We start from the raw sequence: 20,703 nt of genomic DNA on the forward strand, positions 1-20,703 counted from the left end.
TAAATACTTGTATTATTCTGTTATCAAAATGAATGGTTATATTCATTTGTTAAGCCATCAACATATTGACCTTTGTAACTCCCATTTGCCAAACTGCAAATTGCCATTGACCAAGTCAAAATTGGAAGTCTTTCTTATCTTTCTATCTTCCTTTTTTCTTAAAAAAAAATCATCGATCGGTACTTATATTAAAGATTGACTAATTTGATTTCACGCCACATAGACTTTATTTGGATGAAAGTATTCCCTTTAAACAAAATAATATTTAAAATCTCTGATTAAGAGAGGAGTAGTCTCGTACAATATATTTTGGTGGTCTTTCTATCTTCCTATAAAAAATAAAGTCGTCATTATTTTATTTTGTTTTGAATTTTAGTTCAATTAATCATTGTTTTCCAACTTGAATTTAAATTAAATGACTTAATTCCAAATGGAAATTTCATAACCTGACCCTACCCTTACCTGAAAAGCAGCCACAAAACTTGAAAAAAGTGGCCAAAACAACTCATATTTATTAAGTAATAATTTATTTATCATATCTTAATTAGTACTTCCTCCGTCCCATTTTATGTGGCAACATTTAACCGGGCACGGAGTTTAAGAAATAAATGAAGACTTTGAAATGTTTACCAAATTGCCCTTTAAAAAGTAGACTCTTTTTTCTCTCTCCTCATAAATGTATTGGAGTATTATTTTAAGATTAAGTGGGACCAACAAGGATAAAAGAGGAATTGTACCTTTATAAACTTACCATATAAGGAAATGTGACATTCTTTTTGGGACTGACCAAAAAGGAAATGGTGCCACATAAAATGGGACGGAGGGAGTAATTTAATGGTGCAAATTTTGATTCTTTAATAATCTGCTTTTTTAAAATCTTAAGATTTGGATGATGATTTGTGTTTATCTAATAAATACAGTGCATTTTTTTTGTTTTTTACTTTGACTAGAAACACCAAAATGGACTTGGAAAACAATGTGAAAATTGACAAGCACTAAAATTAAAAACCAACCTTTAGAGAGTCATCTAAACCCCACAAATATTCAATTTGTTACTTGCCAATTAAATTCTCAAATTTTAGCAAAATAATGAAAATCATGAAGAGATTTACTTAATTTAACAATAAAAAAAACAATGAATTCCAACACAAACAAAGAACGCTATAGTGATTTCCTCTCATTAGGCTAAGCTTTAGTTGTTAAAATTATCAAGTATCTGATAAAATAATCGAGTCGCATAACCTATGTCAAAGCCACATAAATCGAAAAGTGATCGAACATTCATAGTAAACAAATATTAGCTTATGGCCATCATGATAATTAGGAACTTTAGTGGTTTAAGGGCATGATAATGAAATAATTAAGTTTCATAGATCTAACAAACCTATGGCAATCAAATATGAAGCTCTCAAATCAAGAAAGATTAATTATTGAAACATCTTTTTTGGATTCAAGTTTAAGCAAACCATAATTGTAAATTCTACTTTAAGCTTTTTTTGCTACCAATTCTTCAATTATAATCCATAACAACTCTCATTAGTAACTATCACATATTATTCATTATGAGATGAGATATAATAGTTCCAGCTACCAGGCGGCTCAACATAATTCGAGGCCTAAAGCAAAATTTTAATTAGAAGCCTAAAATCTAAATAAACTTTCTTTGTATTTATTTATTTTTCTAATTTTTTAGATGTAAATTACTACTAAATATCATTTATATAAATAATTTTTTCAATTATTATTTTAGGTAAGATTTTATCAATTCAACATAAAAACATCCTTTTATTAAGACAATTATTATATGAATTATGAACATAATTCTATAAGTAATAAGTTGATAAACTTTAAAGATAAGAGTTAGAATCATAGAATCTGATTCAAAAAGTTGATAACTTTGTATGCCTACTTTAATATGAAAATTTACGAAGAAATAAAAAAAGAATTTGTAATTTACTTTGTTCAACACTTTTCGACTATTGATTCATATTTTTGAGAGTGTATTACTCTAACTATCAAAGATTTGAAAAAATAGAGTGCAAAAAAGAGTTAAAAATAATAAATAATGTGAGTGTTAGCGAAAAAAATGTAAGAGTCCAAAATAATATTTTCTTGATTTCTTCTATTTTAATGGAATTAAAATACATAATTTTTTATTTGTAGAAATTTGAGGGCCCCAAAAAGGGGGGCCTAAGGCCAATGCCTTAAATTTTATAAGCAAGAGCCGCCCCTGGCAGCTACCAAATTCCATTTTATTTATAATAATCATATCTGATAATTATTGTGATCCAAAGGTATAATAGTTCTGAAAAACCATATGCTAAGAAAGAAGAATTAAAAAAATCCCAACTGTAACCAATCTAACTTTCCAGCACTTTAAAGTGATAAGGGTGTGAGATAAATTAAGAGGATGGAAGTTAGGATATCCTTATCTAAATTTCGATGTATAAAATATTTTATATTTGTCTAAATTAATTAGGAAAAGATCATAATTTAAAGGATATAACATGGATAACTCATAATATAAGCATTATAGTGGCTGACAATTTAAATTCACAATAGGCCATATGAACGAATGCACAAAAAGTATTTTATATTTTGTACAAAATTTAAAAAAGGATCGTAATTTAAAAGGTGAAACATGATTATGTACTTGATTTATGTGTAAATTTCAGATATGACATATATTATGGTACTATTTTCAGGCTATAGCAGTAGATTTAGACTTTCAAGTTATAGCATTAAAAATTTCAGGTTATAACAAATTCACAAATAAAAGAAATGTTTTTATTAATTCGAAAAAAGTTAAAAAAAAAACGAAAATAAAATAAAAAAAACGAAATTATGGATAATAAAGTAAAAAACTGAAAGTGTGGCCTGTAATTTAATTTGAATTTATTGTAGATAATTAATGATTAGCATGAAATAAGGGATTCAAACAAATTAACAATATTTTTTATCCTTAATTCACTCAAAATCAGTTAAGATAAATTAAAAAATCATATCATATCATTCTTTTGTAGATAATTAATAAATAGCATGAATTAAGGGATTTAAACTAATTAAGATTATTTAGTATCCTTAATTCACTCAAATCAGTTAAAATCAAATAAAAATTCAGATTTTATCTTCTTCTTTTTTCAACGTTTCTCTCTCTTCAATTTGCAACAAAAAAAATTCAACGTTTCTCTCTTTAATTTTCAACAAAAAAATCCCACATTCGAGTAATTGAAGTTTTTTTCATCTTTGAAAATTCTTGATTTTGTTGTGATGGACAACTACGTATCAGTTTTAATCAAACATGGTGAAAGATGGGATCCTTCGGGTTAGTATTTATTATTGTTTAACGTTTGTTTTAGAATGATAGCGAAATGAAACAAAAATGATCAAATTGTCGATTAATTGAAGGTGGAGTCATAATTTGTTAACTGTTGATATCATATTATGTTTATTGTTGTGAAATGTAAAAAATTTAGTGTTTTTTTTTGTTTATTTGTTTATTTTGTACACGGTTATTGTTTTGTGAAATTATAAATTTAATGTGATTTTATGAATAAATTTGATAGAATAAATTAAATGAAATTTGTATGAAAGTGTGCTAATTATTCTGTAAAAATAATTTAATTATACTGTTGACGAATTTATGAAAATTTATTTTATTTGATAATGAATTTGATAGTATAAGTCGAATGAATTATGTATGAAAAGTGTGTTAAGAAATATGTAAAAAAAAATTGGAATTCTTGACGAAGTGTATTACAAGTGTTTTAAATTGGTATTAAATGTGAAATTGTTGAGTTTATATTAGTTTTGTTATTTCTGTATAAAGTTGGGTGACAGTATTTTAATTATTTGGGACGAGAAATGTATATAGTTTGAATGAATAATCGTTTCGTATGAAATGTGTATTAAATGAGTATGAAAATGTATAAATTTGGTATGAATGATGATTGTTGTATGAAATGTGTATTAAGTGAATATTAAATGTGAAATATTATGTTTTGTATGAAATTTGTTTTGTAATGTACTGTCTGAATGATATTTGTATGAAAAAATAATGACGAGTGTGTATAATTTTGTTGTTATTATAATGATTTTTATGGATGAAATTTGTATTGTCTTTGAAATGAAAAGTCAATATTATTTAGCATATTTCTAATTGATTTGTATAATGTTAGACTAATTTTTATTTTTTTTAATGAAACAGAGAATTATGTTGATTTTCAAATGAAATGAATTATATATGAAAGAGGGTTGCTGATGTGAAATTCAAAAGGTCCAAAGTTACTTGCAGTTGATAAAGGCCACAACATGAAGCATGTTCAAATTATCTTGTGCAAAACTAATGACTGCTTATTTGTTTAGACTATATATAATTTTTATTTTATTTTGTCGTTTAGATTAATGTTTTGTTTTGATATGAAACATAATTGATTTGAAGTGAATTATAAACTTAGTGTTTAATATACCGTTTATTCTTTATACATTGTTCATTCATTAATCATACAGATTGCATACTGTTAAAAATAAAATTTATTCCAGCTTAATACATAAGATAGTGTAAATATTAGTGATAATTATAAAAGGTAATTATGGTATCCTGAGTATTTAATTTAATGTAAATTTACATGAATATTAATTTGATTTTCAACTGGTGTCCTACTATAAATAAATTTAAAACAAATTGCAGTTAGTGTTTCATTCCCACACTAACTTCAGTTAGTGTCATACACATATTAATCAAAATTTCAATACACGTTTTATCCAAACAACATGTATAAAAATTGATAAATTCATATAATCACACAATTTATACCATTTGTATATCAATATTATATCACAATTCATACAATATTCAACAATAAAATATTAAACTCATAGGCATACACGTATTAATCAGATTTCATACATGTTTCATCCAAAAACATGCTTAGAATATAAAGTAAGCATAATGTGATTTCTTTAAAGAAAAAATCAGTAGTTTGACAAATCATACCATTTTCATACCAATTTAATAATTTATATCATAAACACAGTTAATAGACAATCACACCAATGTTAAAACGCAATTCCATTTGTATACCATTATTATATCACAATTCATAAAATTTTCAAAATCAAAACATTTAAGCGTAGTCATACACATATTAATCAGATTTCATATAAATTTCATCCAATAAATGTATAATTTGGAAACACACTAATATTTTCAAAATAGTATCTTGAAATTGTAATAGACCATCAGTAATTCATATGTAAATGGTATCTGCCTAAAAGAAAACATATGATATTATATATCATCAAATACTTAAACACAAAAAAATTGTGCAAAAGTTAAAAAAAATAACTTTTTGTTGTTCTTCTTGTTGATGGTTTTGAAGATGCTCCAACTTCTACATTTTTTTTCTTTTTTTCTTTTTGATTTCAGTAACAAAATCAAAATCGGAATCAGAAGGGGTTTCAACAATTTTCCCCTTCATCTTCTTCCCCTTTTGATTTGTAGGGGTGACCTTTTTTTTTCTTCATTTTTTCTCTCTTTGTCGCTCCTTCAACTTAGATGAACCATCAGTCGCCAGATTTTGAATATTCGTCGGATTTTCAACAATTTCACCCAATCTGGGACTCTTTTGAGGCATTTCAATGGGTTTCTTAGACATAATTTTGTTGGAAAAAAAAATTGGACGAAAGATTGAATGTTGGTGTAGTTGGCAGGTGAGAAAAATGGGAGAGAAGAAGATGAAAGTGAGGTAATAGCGTGTATAGTTAGATATGTATGGGGGAAGGGTGGTGGGATTGACTAATGGGAGGTTATGAGTATAACATTAAATAAAGAAGTGTAATCAATGTAAAATCCCTATAATTGTGTAAGAGATAATTATGGGGTATTCTTTATTTAAATAATTTAATAATAATATAAAATTACAAAAAATTACTTATTTAATAAAGTAAAATTTAATTAATTTATAAATAATTAGTGATATGTTATAGCCCGTAATTAAACTGTTATAAGCAAGAATTTTTTAAAAGTAGATTTTAAACCTGTAATATTGACTCTTAAATGTGTATATGGGGTGATTTTTCCTTGATTTATATTAATAATTAACTTCATGACTTGAATTTACAACATATAGACCATGACATTCCCAAAATATTTCATATTTATAAGAGTTCAACAAAAAACCTAACATAATATACCTTATATAGTCAATAAATTAAACCATAATACAAACGTCAAATTTCATGGTTCGAACATATAACTTTATCATCATCTCTTTATATCCTTATCTCAAAGACCAATAAGAAATATAATATAAAATAACTTTGAAGAGGTCTTTTTTTAAGTCTCTCTATGTTAAAAAAAAAGTAGCCAAGTAGAGAAAAAAATATTCGAGGTTTGCGTCCTATTGAAGTTTTCTAATATTCTCCGTTCATGTTTACTCGTTTATTTTGAATTTTATACGTCCCTTAAAAAAATAATTAATGTAATATTTTATTATAATATATATAAAAAATAATCAAATAAATAATTATACTAATATTGATCATATAATTAAAAAACTTACCTACACTTTGTCATCACTTGATAATGATGATTTTCTGTAACAACATTTATAAGTAAAGCATTTCATAGATTTATAAATATGAAAAATTTAGTTTTTACATGATTTATTTTTATATTACAAAATATGTTTTTCTGTCTCCTTCAAGTGTTTGTTATGAATTTTTTTTGTCTATATTGATTTGTAGTTACTGTGCTTTTTAATATTCATTCCACCTTTTCTATGGAATTCATAATTTTAATATAATTTAACCAAGTCAAATAAAATTAAATAAAACTATAGAGAGAAGAGTTCTTGACCTACATTTTTTTTAATAGAACCACCTACCCTTTGATGTTTTTTTAAACGTATATAATAATTGTAAATTCGTTTGAAGTTGAAACTAATGTATGATTATATGTGGATTTTGGATTAGAATCTTATTGATTCTGAATTTTATGATATTAGCAAACTTAAGTTTCTATAATTAACTCGATATAAAATTTTATTGACTAAGTGAGCAAAATAGAAACAAATTTGGACATCTTTCCATTAATTAATAATGAAAACTCTTATCTTTAACAACCTCAAAAAGAAAATAGTTACAGAAAAGAAAAAGGGTACTTATCTTAACTTCAAAACAACAAAAAACAAAACAACAAAAAAGGATCAGAATGAGATGAAAAAAGAAGGATGAGAATGATGACTCAATGGGTGATCCTATTTTAATATACACATAGAGAGAGTTTTATGGTCACAAACAAATATATCTCAAGTATCTCAATTTTTTGAATTATATCAAAATTATCAAGTGTGCGATTTTTTATTTGAGCTAACATCAACTGTTTAAGATATATTATAGATATCATATATGTTTTTGATAAATGATTAGTGATAGCTCAGATAAAACTCACATACATAATAGTTCATTTATGAAACTCAAAAAAATCAGCATATACCATGCATACATGGAAATAGAAAAACTGTTTCGAAAAGACCCTCGAGATACTCATATATATATATATATATATATATATATATAATTGAACAGACTCCAAGACATAATAATTGGTCACAATCTCCAATTTTTTCATGACAACTTCCTAAAGTTTCTATTGACATAAAAAAATAAGCATTGGGAAACATAAAGAAACACATAACGCACAAGACACGCTCTCTTCTTCTTATGTCTAGCAAAAGATAAGCTGACTTTTCTTATAAAGAAGAAGAATGTAGACTTAACTAACCAACAAACAAACAAATAAATGGATATTATCATTTTTAATCCCTCAAATATCATCAAATTTTAATTTTGATCTTTGTGAAACTTTACCAAGCATTATATATTTTTAATCACGGTAATATCTGGATCAGCTTGCGTGTATTTCAATTAATTTCAACAAATATTTGCTATCTTAGCATAGGTATACAATAACTTCGTCCATCCAAGTGTTTTTGTTGAAAATTAAACATAAGACCTCATTTCCACTCACTTTCATATACCACTAAATCATACTCTTAGGTGTTTTTTATCGTATGGAGAGACATTTTTATGTATTATGCCATGATTAAATATGTTTGACCAAATATTAAAAGGATCAAAACAGTAATTCATTACTAATTTAGGGACCAAAAGTGCAACTATCCCTAAACAAATAAATGAAACCCCATTTAACCATTTTTTTAGAATTACAACACAACTACCAAATTTTTCTTGACCATTTGATCAAAAATCCATATAATCCCATGGCCAACTATAAAAGGATGCTAAAGTGGGACCCACATAAGACAATGAATTTATAAAAAGCTCATATAGCTTGTGTTCAGACTTAAGCAAGACCTCAAAAAAAAAAAGAGAATTAAAAGAATAGAAAAGAAAAAAAGATCAAAGAAAAAACACAACAAAATTCAATTTTTTTGAAACCCAATACCCTCCCAAGTCCAAATCCAACCAAAATTCTCTCAAGAAAATTCAAAACCCATCTCTCAAATCCTTTAATCTTCAATACCCATATCATAAATTTTGTCAAAATTGAATCTTTTCTTCTTTTCCCACCATTTTCCCTCTGTTTTTCCTTCTTTTTGTTCATAGTCATGATAGGTGCCTTGTTAGGACCATTAAAAATCAGTTCTTTTCCATATTGGTCCTTGTAAGAAGTCTTGAATTCAAAATTTTCAGTAGAATTTAAAGAGACTTTTTTTGACTTCTCTGTTTGTATCTTCTTTTTTTTTTTTTCAAGTTAGGTGTTTTTTTTAGTTCAATTCTTGATTTCAGGTCCCCTGTTTTATCAGATTACTGTAAATTTGAGTTATGGGGATTCAGAAAGACAGAGTGAAATTTAATGTTGGTGGTAGAATTTTCGAAACTACAGCAACAACCTTAGCTAATGCTGGTCGAAATTCTCTATTTGGAGCTATGTTTGATGATGAATGGAACTTGAATTCTGATGCCACAATCATTGAACATTTCATTGATAGGAACCCTAATTGTTTCTCAGTCCTTCTTGATTTGCTTAGAACAGGGGAGCTTTATTTACCTCAAAATCTTCCTGAAAAGTTGTTGTATAGAGAGGCTTTGTTTTATGGTCTTTTAGATCATGTCAGGTCAGCTAAATGGGGTCCATTTGATGGAAACAGGCTCCGTCTGGCCTGCTCAGTAACGGGCCAGGCTCCTGGTGATGGAACTGCCATCCGGGCTGGCCCGGATGGCGGGTGTTGTGTGGCTCATGGTAGTATGGTTCATGTGTATGATTGGATGATGGAGGAACATCCTCCTATTAATCTTGATTATCAAAGGGTGAATGATGCTGGTTGGATTGATTCTGAGAATATTGTGTTGAGTGCTTGTGAAAGATTAGGTAAAGGGGATGGGGGTATGGGGTTGTTTAGTGCATCAACTGGGGAGCTAAGGTATAAATTTAATGTCAAACATGAAAATCAAGTCAAGAGTTATACTGCTGGCGCGCTTAGTTTTAGTTCAGATTATAAGTTGTTTTCTAGTTGTAAAGGTAGAAGTAATGAGTATGGTATTGGTGTATGGGATCAAGTAACTGGGAAACAGATTGATTTTTTCTACGAGCCGCCCGGTTGGTCACTTGGTGATGCTGATAAGTTACAATGGTTACATGGTACAAACTGTTTGTTAGTTGCTACTTTGTTTCCAAGGAAGGATAATTGTTACATTAGTTTGTTGGATTTTAGGGATAAAAGTATGGTTTGGTCATGGTCTGATATTGGCACGCCTATAACTGACGAGAGGAGAGTTAGGGACGCGATAGCAATGGAGGAAACGAGTTCAATATGTGTCGTGAACGAGTATGAAGATTTGGGGTTTATGGATTTGAGGAGGAATGCTGGAAGTGTAAGGTGGAGTTCAAGAAGCAGGCTGATGAAGGGGAAAATGCCAGATGAGCCATGTTATCCTAAACTGGCATTGCACGATGGACAGTTGTTCTCATCGATGAACGACTGCATCTCTGTGTTCTGTGGTCCTGATTGGGTACTTACATCAAGGCTTCGACGAAGCTATGGTGGTTCCATTTGTGATTTCTCTATTGGTGGTGACCGTCTTTTCGCTCTTCATAGCGAGGAAAATGTGTTCGATATATGGGAGACATCACCTCCACCAATTATATGATTTTTATGTAGTTTTGAAGGGGTTTAAGTGAGTGATTTTGTTATCTTTTTCTTCAGATTGTTAAAGAGTGACTAATGTAGATTTTTTTAGGATTAGAGAAATTGAATAGAAATCAGTGTTTGTAATACTTTCTAGATTTGTGAAGTTTGAGTATACATATGAAAAACTGACATGTTAAAGTTAAAGGAAAATGATTGCTTAGCAATCAATATTTCAAATTTTTACCTTTGCCTTGCTTCTAATAGATGCATTCTTTCAATATCTAGTACATCATTGCTAGACTAGATCAAGATTCGCGTCCGAAAGTCATTTGTTGGAAGGTCAGTTGCTCCTTAACAAAGACTCGAAGTCGAAACCTCTAATTAAGGATAGAGTAGTTACCGCTCTACTACAACTCTAGTAGATTCATTGGACGACCTTTACTACAACTCTAGTAGATTCATTGGACCACCTTATGATAAAGTAAGTACTAGCAAGTCTCTTTTGAACAAACCCCCATACAACAACTTTTCTTTTGACCTAAGCTTTTAACAAAGATTATTCCTCTTTATGCAGTTGTACAATCCAATGCAACTAAGGCTCCCGAGTGATAATAAGTATTTTTTTATTCTTAACTAGAGACCCCGAGTTCAAACTCTTAGGTATGAAGTCGTCTTTGTTAGAAAGCATTTCACCCCACACCCCAGCCCAACCCCTTAATGTGGGAATATCGACACGAATCTAGATAGCCCCAATACAAATATCAAACACCAGATGAAAAAACGAAAAAAAAGAAGTTAGAAGGGGTGAGGGTGGGGTGGTAGATACCATTTGCATGTGAGCAGTTGTAACTACTCACCCAGTCTCCAGATTATTTATTGTTAAGAAAAAAGGAGGTAAAGTTTTGCTTTATTTTTTCATTTCAGTAGGGTATCTCATTTCCTTTGAAATTGTTTTTTAAACGGCTGAGTCCAGACCAACTGTTTCAACTGTTATTTGCTATATCCCACTAGCACACTAGTACCAAGTGACTTTGTCTATCAATACTTGGCAGATGGAAAGAAATCTAATATTTTTTTGTTTCTGCCAAGAACTGAATCGTAATCTCTCAAGATTTTATTCGATTCATCAACCAGTGGGCCACACCCGTGGGGTGCCTAGGGGCATTTTTATTCATCTTTTGCAGTCAAAACAGAATTGTTGGCAACTGTAAAAAACAACATACTCATATATATGATATCAACAAATGCTTACTCTCGTCTTTTAGGCTGCCATTCATGAAATCTGGAGCCAGCAGTATTTGTTTAATGACACCACTAATCACTTCTTTATAATTAATAATAATATTCATCGAATGGCACGACGCCTAATAACACGACAAAATTTCAAAATTATCATAATGCAGATCATTAAAATAAGTTCAAACTTCTGTAATTAGGAGCAAATCCCCAGTTAAGAAGCCCCACAAACAACATAAAAATTCATGCACCCTTTGACTTTCGCCGGCGTATTTCAAGTATCCAGAAAAAAACATTATCTCAAAACAAGGATCATTAAACAAAGCAACTACAACAACATTACCCAGTGGATAGGATATACGCAAACCTTACCTACCCTCTACCTTTTGGAGGTAGAGTGGTTGTTTACGATAAACAAAGCAGCAAGTGTAATCAAAACTATGATTCCACCTGTTCAAGACAATACTTTAATGCAAGTGCATCAGGTTTTACAACCTGTTAGCATGAGGTTTCAAATTCCAAATGCAAAATGACAATGCACTGATGAGTAATGAAGGTAAATTACTGTCAACCATCTACATTTACATATGTAAAACAAGATTTGAGGATACTGGCATAACATAAGTCTTGGCAGATTATATTGAGTCGACCGTAGGGAGAAGAATTTAATGAAGCTTTGGTATTAAATAAGCAACATGTTATTCATGGGTACTTCTCAAAAAAGAAGACAAAATCGCGAGAAACTTCAATTATTGTATACTACACTAACACTACCAAGAAACCTCTGGAGAAGATATTTCTCTCTTTGATGAGTTAAAACAAGTCTTACAATATTTGTGAGAACTTGACATTTGGGCACTGGACCGCTTGACCGGACCCAAAAGGATTGGAAGGATACCTTCCCAAAGAATGAAGCAAGTGAAAGTTGACCTTTTGAGGTGCACGTTAATCAAGCGTAGTCTGGCATTACTTTTTTAAGGAATGTGATTGGCTGGGCTTCTTCAGGGACAACTTCATCAAATGCAACATAATTCCGCTCCTTATCATAGACATGACATACTGTCAGTATTGTCTTCATTAGACGCCAGTTCCATGAAGCCTCGTTCAGGTACTGTTAGGTGTCAAGCAAAACACAATGTTGTCAATAGCAATGGAAGACGATTTTAGAGATCAAGATGAAATTTTTATATTCATTTTTTGTCCTCACTCATGCGTTTTCTGTTTCCCCCATCAAACAGAAAAAATGATATCCCATTCAAACGTCATTAAAATGAAATGAACAGTATTAGAGAAAATGCCAAGTCACGATACCTTTCCCCAATTCTCTTGGAGAGATTGATGAGCTGCCCGTAAATTATAACTTGGTATTCTGGGGGATATGTGGTGGGGAATATGAACATTGATATCATGACAAAGAATCTCAATCCTGTCGAAAAGAAAGAGCAAAGATCAGAAAATAAAAATATGAGACGAAAAAATGAATACTTGTCTAGTCTTTTTACTTCTTTTACTCTTTGTAATTTGTCCTTCTATGGTGTCCTTTTCTTTCATCTCTGGCTAAAAGGAAATTGCCAAGGTTGCCACAAACAATGGAATAGCCAACCCAGGATCACAAAAACGGACAGAGACTTTGATCATAATCAGATAGATAATACAAATCCATCTTTCTTCCAGGATATGAATCGTGGAAACAGAGATGTGGTGTGCTCAGTAAGTTGCACAGACTCTTCACTTTTGATGCCACACCCGTGTCAGATTCTCCAAAAATACACTACTTCTGGAGTATCTGACACACTCCCGTTGACATTTTTGAAGAGTCCAAGCAGAAATTCCTGCTTCTGTTCTTCATGAAATTTCCATTAAGATCACTTTGAAAAATTAAGATTTCCATAAATATAATTCTTGTGATCAATTTTCATTTCTCCACTTTCTGAAAAAGATATAGTGGGTCAGCTTTAACAGGACTTTGATATGTTCTTTTTCATTTTTTGTTTTATAACCGTGGTATCTGGGCCAGTTTGCGCAGACCTTGACCAATTCCACGAGGCGCATGCTACCTCAAACCAACACAGGTACCGGGTAACTCTATCACTAAACAAATGTTCTATCTCTCCGGTCAGAAGTTGAAATTCAAAGGAACTCATTGAAGGAGGGAGCAGTAAACAAAGAAAAAAAGAGGTCACCTCTTCCTTTATCAGGTAGAAACATAGTCTCAGCAGTGGGAAACATGCATTCCAAATTCATGATATTAGGAGAAAAACTGCATCATTTTTGTGCATAGGAAGCATAACCTATGACTTTGTCCGCAAGATCCAATTATTTTCTAATTACCAAACTTGGTTTCAAGACCTTATCCCTTGTCACTAGAATACGCTCAGCTAGTCTCATGGACAAAAAAGGCAATGAAAGAGCTTTTTTTTTTCAAATAACAGTGGTGAGACGGGCTCGTTTTGTGTACCTCGACAATTCAACTGAATACCTACATCATCTACGAATGCAGATATTGGCTAACTCTATCCACCAACACTCATGCAGATGGTAAATTCCCCTAGTTTTTGCCTCTATTAGGATTTGAACCCTGACCTTTGTGATTTTATTTCAACTTCATTGACCTAAGTCACCCCCATTGGGTGCAAGTGGATCTTACTTTCGAGAAAATCTTCCACCCACTGAAGTATCTACAGTTAATTCATACTCCCTCCATTTCAATTTATTTGCCTTAGTTTGACCGTGCACGGAGTTTAAGAAAATAAAGTACACTTTAGGATCTTGTGGTCTTAAGCTAAAGATATGTATAACGTACCAAAATGTCCTTTAACATTGTGATCTTAAACATGCCACGTAAGATGTTGAAATTAAATAGTTGCCAAATTATGAAAGATGCATTCTTTTTCAAACAGACTAAAACGGAAAGTAAGACAAATAAATTGAAACCAAGGGAGAACAAGATTAGCCAATAACTTCACGAAAGAGGATAAGAGAGATCAATTACCAACTAGGATAGTCACAGTGAACTGTGCCATTCAGCTGGGCCTGAGCGGCATTCCACTCATCAGAAGTTTTGAAGGGTATGTGGGGTGCTGTATGATGAACCATCGTAAAAGTACTCATCTGATCATTTGATTAGAATAAAAACTTATTAGTACAGGAAGTTTTCTATAGCAAAATTTCAAGAACGAGGTACCAAGAGGTAATCACAGGAAAGCAGAAATTGTTGTTACCCAAAAATGATAACCCAACCATGGCATTAACCAGAACTTGATCCATCCAATAATCCCTGTTTTCCAGATTATCAGTGGCCAGCCAATTGCCATAAAAGCAAAGACACAACCCAAACTTATTTTCACCCTGTCAATTTCATTTGGTCTGAACTTGCTCAAATTGAAATGACAGAGCCACCTAAATCAAGATCCAAAATAGTAGATAAGAATCAAGAAGTTATAAAAAAAAAAAGCCATACAAATTAGAAAATATGGCTATTTTCACAGCAAAACGATTAGTTATAATGGCATACCAGTGAGCTACAGACATCCAAGGTCGAATAGGGCCGTAACCTAATATAATTGCCTTCCTCAGAGCAGGGACTGAATCGAACTCCTCCTTCCAAACAGGCTGCCAAGCTGTGTCTTCGTGCAACCTGGAATAGAGAAAAGTGAAAGTTACAGTTTATACATATCGATGAATAATGAGTATAAAGTGCTAGAGTCTAATATACTAAACAATTGCAAGGGAAGCTTCATTGATGGAAAAAGATTTCTTCAAGTGGTTGCTTTAATTATTGTGAGAAATATAGGAAAAGAATATTATTGAATTGTTGTTGTGTCTACATTATTACATTGAGACCCTATTTATAGACCCTAGAATACAATCCTTTACCAAGTAGGATACTATTTAGTATTCCTATTTCTATTTCTATTCCTATTCCTATTCTAATAGGATTGTATAAACCTATTCCTATTTTTATAGGATTGTATAAACCTATTCCTATTCTAATAGGATTGTATAAACCTATTCATATTCTAACAATTATCATTACTCGAAAGAGCTGGCATACTACATTAATATACAGGCTGCGACGGCAACTACTTTTTTACCACTTTTAGACATGAAGAGCAAATTTGAACATTGATAAAGCTGACTTCTTTAATTTGAAGCTGTTAAACAAATATATGCCTATTCTCTGACTTGTGTAGGATCAGTTGGCAAAAGTTTATGGGTCAGAAAAGTTATAAAATAGATCTCGTTTTCCTATATAGGCAAGCCATTAAAGGAAAAAGGCAGAATTAAATCTATACACAATGTTAATGGGTGCGGTATTCCTGTCTAACCAGTGGTATTAGCCTTGAAATTTCCAGTTGAACAGCTAAATATAATAGATTAAGTCGTTGACATTTCACAGGTCATGCCAAAAACAAAGATGTAATTAACTTGAAGAAAATAAAAGTACAAGGGTCATTTGACTAACATGTTTGTTTTCGCGTGATGCCGATCATGCTTGAACCTCCATGGCTCATAGGGATAAATCAATGGCAAAAAGGCTAGTGTTCCAACAATATCTTCCAATAATTTGTTCTTTGAGAAGGATTTGTGAGCGCAATCATGTCCTATTACAAAGAACTTCACAAATAAAACCAAACAAAGAAAATCGACTTTGAGATTTATGGTTAAGAAAAGGATATAAATAAAAAATAAATGAGGAAATAAATAGGCTAAATTCTGATTTGGAGATGGGAACGAAAAAGTTAAGTAAGTTGATCTGTGCTGTCTTTAACATGATTTCCTTTCTCTGCTGCGTTAGAGATCACATAAAAATAGAATAATGGCAAGAACAAATAATAGAAATACCAAAAAAAAGAAAGAAATACAGAACTCACCCCTGTAACTGCTGTTCCTGTCCAAGCCCAGGCCAGGGGAAGTAGGTACCATGGAGCTTTGGCAATCATGAAGAGGCCCAGTGTGTAGGAAGTTACTGATATCAAAACTGACTTCAATGCCTTTCCATCGTCAATCTCAAATACCTAGTGCAGTAAAACGCAATCTTAAAATCAAAGTTGCACCACGGATAGCAAGTTACTAACCAGTGGAAACAAAATATTATTTCTATTTTGGCAACTATATGAGTCCATTTTTGTCCTTCATTGTAATAATGGAGACAGACTTGAAGATATTTCACAAAAGGGACTGGATACTCATTTTTGTAGTTTTTTTATATAAACAGTACATCTCATTCGGAAGAAGTGTGACTGTGTGAGCAACTAATGTACCAATGTCAATTACCAGATTCTAAAGGAAATAAGCGAACATTTAGATTTTCAAAAACCTTTGTCAGAGGAAATAATAATACCTTCTTAGGTAGTGACTCAGTAATATCTCTCATTGTGACGTTATCAGGTAGTGGTTCTCCAATTTGTCTAAAACCATATTTTTCACTTAATCGTTTTCTCTCCTCTGCAGAGTCTAAGGGTGCAGGTGCTATCGGAACTGCAACAGCTTGTATAACATTTTTCTTTCTCGAGTAAATTAAGCAGCCTTTCTGTTTCGAGCTTATCTGAGGTAGACTTTCCCACTTTAAACAATATGTTCCTGTTAATATATTCAAACAAAAGATTGTACATGAAGCTGGTAAGACACAATGCAAAATCCATCCAAAACATCAAAGAGATTCAGCTATTGTTACAGTTTTCAGCTTAGTTATCAAGCTTGGCCTAAAACCGTGCAATGCATAGTAATCTTAGTATTCATATCTTAAATGCAAAATTGCTTTAAAGCTTTCCAGAATATCAAGGTGAACCAATATATCAATATGAATATGTTTGTTAATAATTAACATTAGCATCTGTCTGATAACACTGTTGCATCTTATTCCGTTTCACTAAACAATAATTTAGTTAAGACGTTTATCACAAAAGGGAAAGTCGAGAGATTTTTAGATTAGAAAATGGTCTTTAGTTTAGCAGTTCAATTTTCTTGGAATGTTATGCTCATGATCCAAAATTCGCAAGGAATGACTAATTCCAAGTTACTTTAAGCTATTCCAAATTTTGTATCCAAAATTCAGGGAGAAACAAAAAGAACAACAATTCAATTTACAGAAAGGAAAATTTATACAGATGAAAATCCACATAATGTAGCCACTAATTTTCAGTAATCAATTACACAACTAAACCCTCACAGAAGTAACATGCAATTACCATTCATAGAAGCTACATTTAAGTGTTCTATTCACAATCAAGAAATTTCACCTTCAATTCAAGAACGGAAAAGGGACAAAAATGGCCTTGAAATATTGTATATAGAACAAAATTGCCCTCCATTTGGCTGTAGGTCCAAAAATGGCCCTGAATTATTATAAATTGGACAAAAATGCCTTTGTGGTGGCAAATTGGCCCAATTATGCGCCTATCATGTTAATGGAAACCTGTATCCCCTTTTAAACTTTTATATCTTTGCTAAGGCTATTGAAATAAGTGGGATAGCTTAATTACAGTTTTTTCATTCTTTTGTCTAAAGTAATTATTGTCTGTGTTTATAATAATAGATTTGGTGTTTCTTCATAGGCGCTTTTCTTGGCTAAATCCCACACTTTAATTGTGCTTTGCGCTTAAAACTCCATCAGACTTTGGCGTTTTTCGCTTTTGACTACTCTGAGCCACTAATTTTCAGTAATTAATTACCCAGCTAAATACTCACAGAATTAACCTGCAAATTGCCATTCAAAAAGCTACATTTAGGTGTCCTCAATTCAAGAAACAAAAAAACAAAATCGTCAATAGACCCCCACCACCACCACAACAACAACACACTGACACCCACAATTAACTCAGTTCAAGCAAAAACGCAGACGAAAACCTACAAGTCTAGCTACTAATTTTCAGTAATCAATTACATAGCCAAATCCTAACAGAAATGATCTGCAATTTACCATCCAAAGAAGCTACTTTTAGGTGTTCCATAATCAAGAACACAAAAAATAGACCCCCCCCCCCCCCAACAACACACACACACATACAAAAAGTTAACCCTGTTCAAGCAACAATGCACCCCACAAGAAAATACTAGTAATTTTTATACACATACCTGTAGAAGCAATTTGCCCAATTCTAGTGCTATGAACTGATCTTTTCTTGGAAGCCTAACATTAGAAACCAAAAAAAAAACATGAACTTACAACCAAAATTCACCAATACAAGAACAGTGGAAGCAACAAAAAAAAAAGGGATTTTACCAAGAACAGGAAACCAGAGTCTGCAACACTGCAAGCCATTATAGAGCAAAATTTGCAGCACAAGAACTCACAAAAAAACAAAACCCCACTTAGATTTTTTGGTTCTTTAGCCCTTTTCTTCTCACCCCTTACCTCTTTAACCAATAAAAATTGGTTCTTTACTGTAAAAAATGGTTCTTTATTATAAAAATTGGTTCTTTATTGAAGATAAAGAGTGAAGGGAGGAGAAAGGACCAAAAAACTTATTTCTGTTGAAGTGATTGGGCTAAGCCGCTATAAGGGCCTATGGGGGTTAAGCAATTCACATGGGGTTATATATTGCACTTTGAATTTGAGGTATATAACACATCAACAATGACTATTTGGACCAAATGTGGATAGAAATTTGTGTTGGGATTTTGAGGGACCCCTTTGAGCTATACTTGCAGACTTTTTGTGGTCAATTTGTAATTTGTCAATTTCTTTGGTTCATTAGAGTTCACTAATTTTTGAAAGTGGGAGTGTTTTTCTTTTTATTGGTTTGGATGGTTGCTACCTACCTATCGTTTCATCGTGTAACGATCACACCAATTTGATCGTTACTAAAATAGGAATTTTCTTTATTACATAACAATGAATTTTTAAAGATATGATATAATAAAATTTAAGTAATAGTCAAAACAAACATTGTATTATACAATACAATAGGTTAGAATCATCCAAACAAGTTGTTAATGTTTAGGTACTTCAAAATTAACTTTAATTCGTATTAGACAAAATTTGAAAATCAAGGTCTAAAGTTACAAACTTCAAACATACGAGTCCAAAGTTGGCTTGTCAAAACTCAACTTCATACCTATAAGCTATAAGTATAAAGTTGATTTATTACTTGTGCAGTTCACTCTTCGTACATTTAAGCTTGACAATTCCCAACTTTAGATCTATATATCTAAAGATTGAACTATTAATGTAAGTTTAGACGTGAATGAGTAAGTTGAAATTAGTACAAATCTAAAATTACCATACTCTAGCCTCATAGCGAAATTGAATTGCAAAGATGCAAAAATACTTTGTGTTTGACACAAGTTTTAATCGTCAATGATATCTTGCGTGAAATAAACGTTACTATCAGAATCGTGATTCACTATGAAGCAATCCGACAGATTAATTAAAATCATTTCATCTTTAGTAAGAAAACACAAGTTAAGAACTTGAAAATGTAAAGTCTCTTGGTAAGATATAAATTTACTTGTACAATAGACAATCACACTCTTTATATCTCTATCTCTTAGCAATATATCGCTTTGGAAAGCATTTATATTGCTTGTAGTGCAAATGTTGGAAACAAGTCTTTGACTGTCTTTAGTCGAGCAATTGCTACATTTCTCGAACAATCATAATTTACATAACTTTTCTATCTTTTTTTCAAGAAAATGAGTCTCAAACCGTTAGTTCTTACCTCTCGACTTTTTTTATACGTAGATTTACCTAACGTGAATATAAATTTATTGATCAAGTAAATCTCAAACTAAATATCTAAAAACAATAATCATGATTTAAACACTTATCATGTGCTCAACACATCTCTAAAAAGTTTTCCACCATTAAAACTATGAAATCACAAAGTCCATTAATGTTAGGTTCTATTTGTGGTCTTGTGGACGGTGGACAAGTGACCCATCGATAAAAGTGGCACTGTACAACAAACGGCTTATGTCAATTAGTTTTAATCGATTTTGATAGTCATTAGTCGGAATACGGAAAATGTCTTAATCTATGATTTTCAAGTTGACTTAATTTTTCTTGAATTAACAAAATATTGAATCTCGAGTTTCAAACTGAAATATCATAATAATAAATTCTTACTTACAAATTACAATGCACAAAGCCTCCACAATTTCACTTTTATGGTAAATTTTACTTCAATTCTTCTTTTATATAGTAGTTGTGTAGTACACTCCCTTCTTGGTAAAAAAAAATGACGTTTATTTCAAGTTAATAAATACATCGCATGTATTATGTGTTTGTACGTAAATTAGATTTAGCATTTAATCTTAATTAATTTAACATGTATTTTTGTCTAAATAAATCAGTTAATTATAATAA

The 20,703-nt window shown here is 31.2% G+C and overlaps 2 protein-coding genes across 2 annotated transcripts; one reads left to right on the forward strand and one right to left on the reverse strand.

The window, feature by feature from the left end:
* Positions 1-8,427: 8,427 nt before the first annotated feature.
* On the forward strand, positions 8,428-10,388 carry LOC125824309 (BTB/POZ domain-containing protein At2g24240-like). The gene has a single exon (XM_049503659.1). The coding sequence runs from the start codon at positions 8,851-8,853 to the stop codon at positions 10,174-10,176; it is 1,326 nt and encodes a 441-aa protein (XP_049359616.1). The 5' UTR covers positions 8,428-8,850; the 3' UTR covers positions 10,177-10,388.
* Positions 10,389-12,045: 1,657 nt separating this feature from the next.
* On the reverse strand, positions 12,046-18,917 carry LOC125824308 (omega-6 fatty acid desaturase, chloroplastic). Its single transcript, XM_049503658.1, has 10 exons — positions 18,619-18,917; positions 18,471-18,525; positions 16,738-16,976; positions 16,268-16,411; positions 15,859-16,010; positions 14,908-15,030; positions 14,615-14,792; positions 14,386-14,504; positions 12,705-12,819; positions 12,046-12,504 (listed from the first exon to the last, which is right to left on the reverse strand). The coding sequence occupies exons 1-10, from the start codon at positions 18,655-18,657 to the stop codon at positions 12,343-12,345; spliced, it is 1,326 nt and encodes a 441-aa protein (XP_049359615.1). The 5' UTR covers positions 18,658-18,917; the 3' UTR covers positions 12,046-12,342.
* Between the last annotated feature and the right edge of the window lie 1,786 nt (positions 18,918-20,703).

The sequence above is a fragment of the Solanum verrucosum genome, unplaced genomic scaffold (assembly GCF_900185275.1).
Source record: "Solanum verrucosum unplaced genomic scaffold, falcon-dt-bn FXZP01000022.1, whole genome shotgun sequence".
Classification (NCBI taxonomy): Eukaryota; Viridiplantae; Streptophyta; class Magnoliopsida; order Solanales; family Solanaceae; genus Solanum; species Solanum verrucosum.

Bases quoted from the DNA above. Each gene is read 5' to 3' on its own strand.
- LOC125824308 (XM_049503658.1), bottom strand. From the start codon at position 18,657: ATGGCTTGCAGTGTTGCAGACTCTGGTTTCCTGTTCTTG. The intron at 14,793-14,907 runs GTATGCCATTAT...ATCTTGATTTAG, and splicing joins TGGATGTCTGTAGCTCACTG to GTGGCTCTGTCATTTCAATT. The intron at 12,505-12,704 runs GTATCGTGACTT...GACACCTAACAG, and splicing joins TCCAAGAGAATTGGGGAAAG to TACCTGAACGAGGCTTCATG.
- LOC125824309 (XM_049503659.1), top strand. From the start codon at position 8,851: ATGGGGATTCAGAAAGACAGAGTGAAATTTAATGTTGGTGGTAGAATT.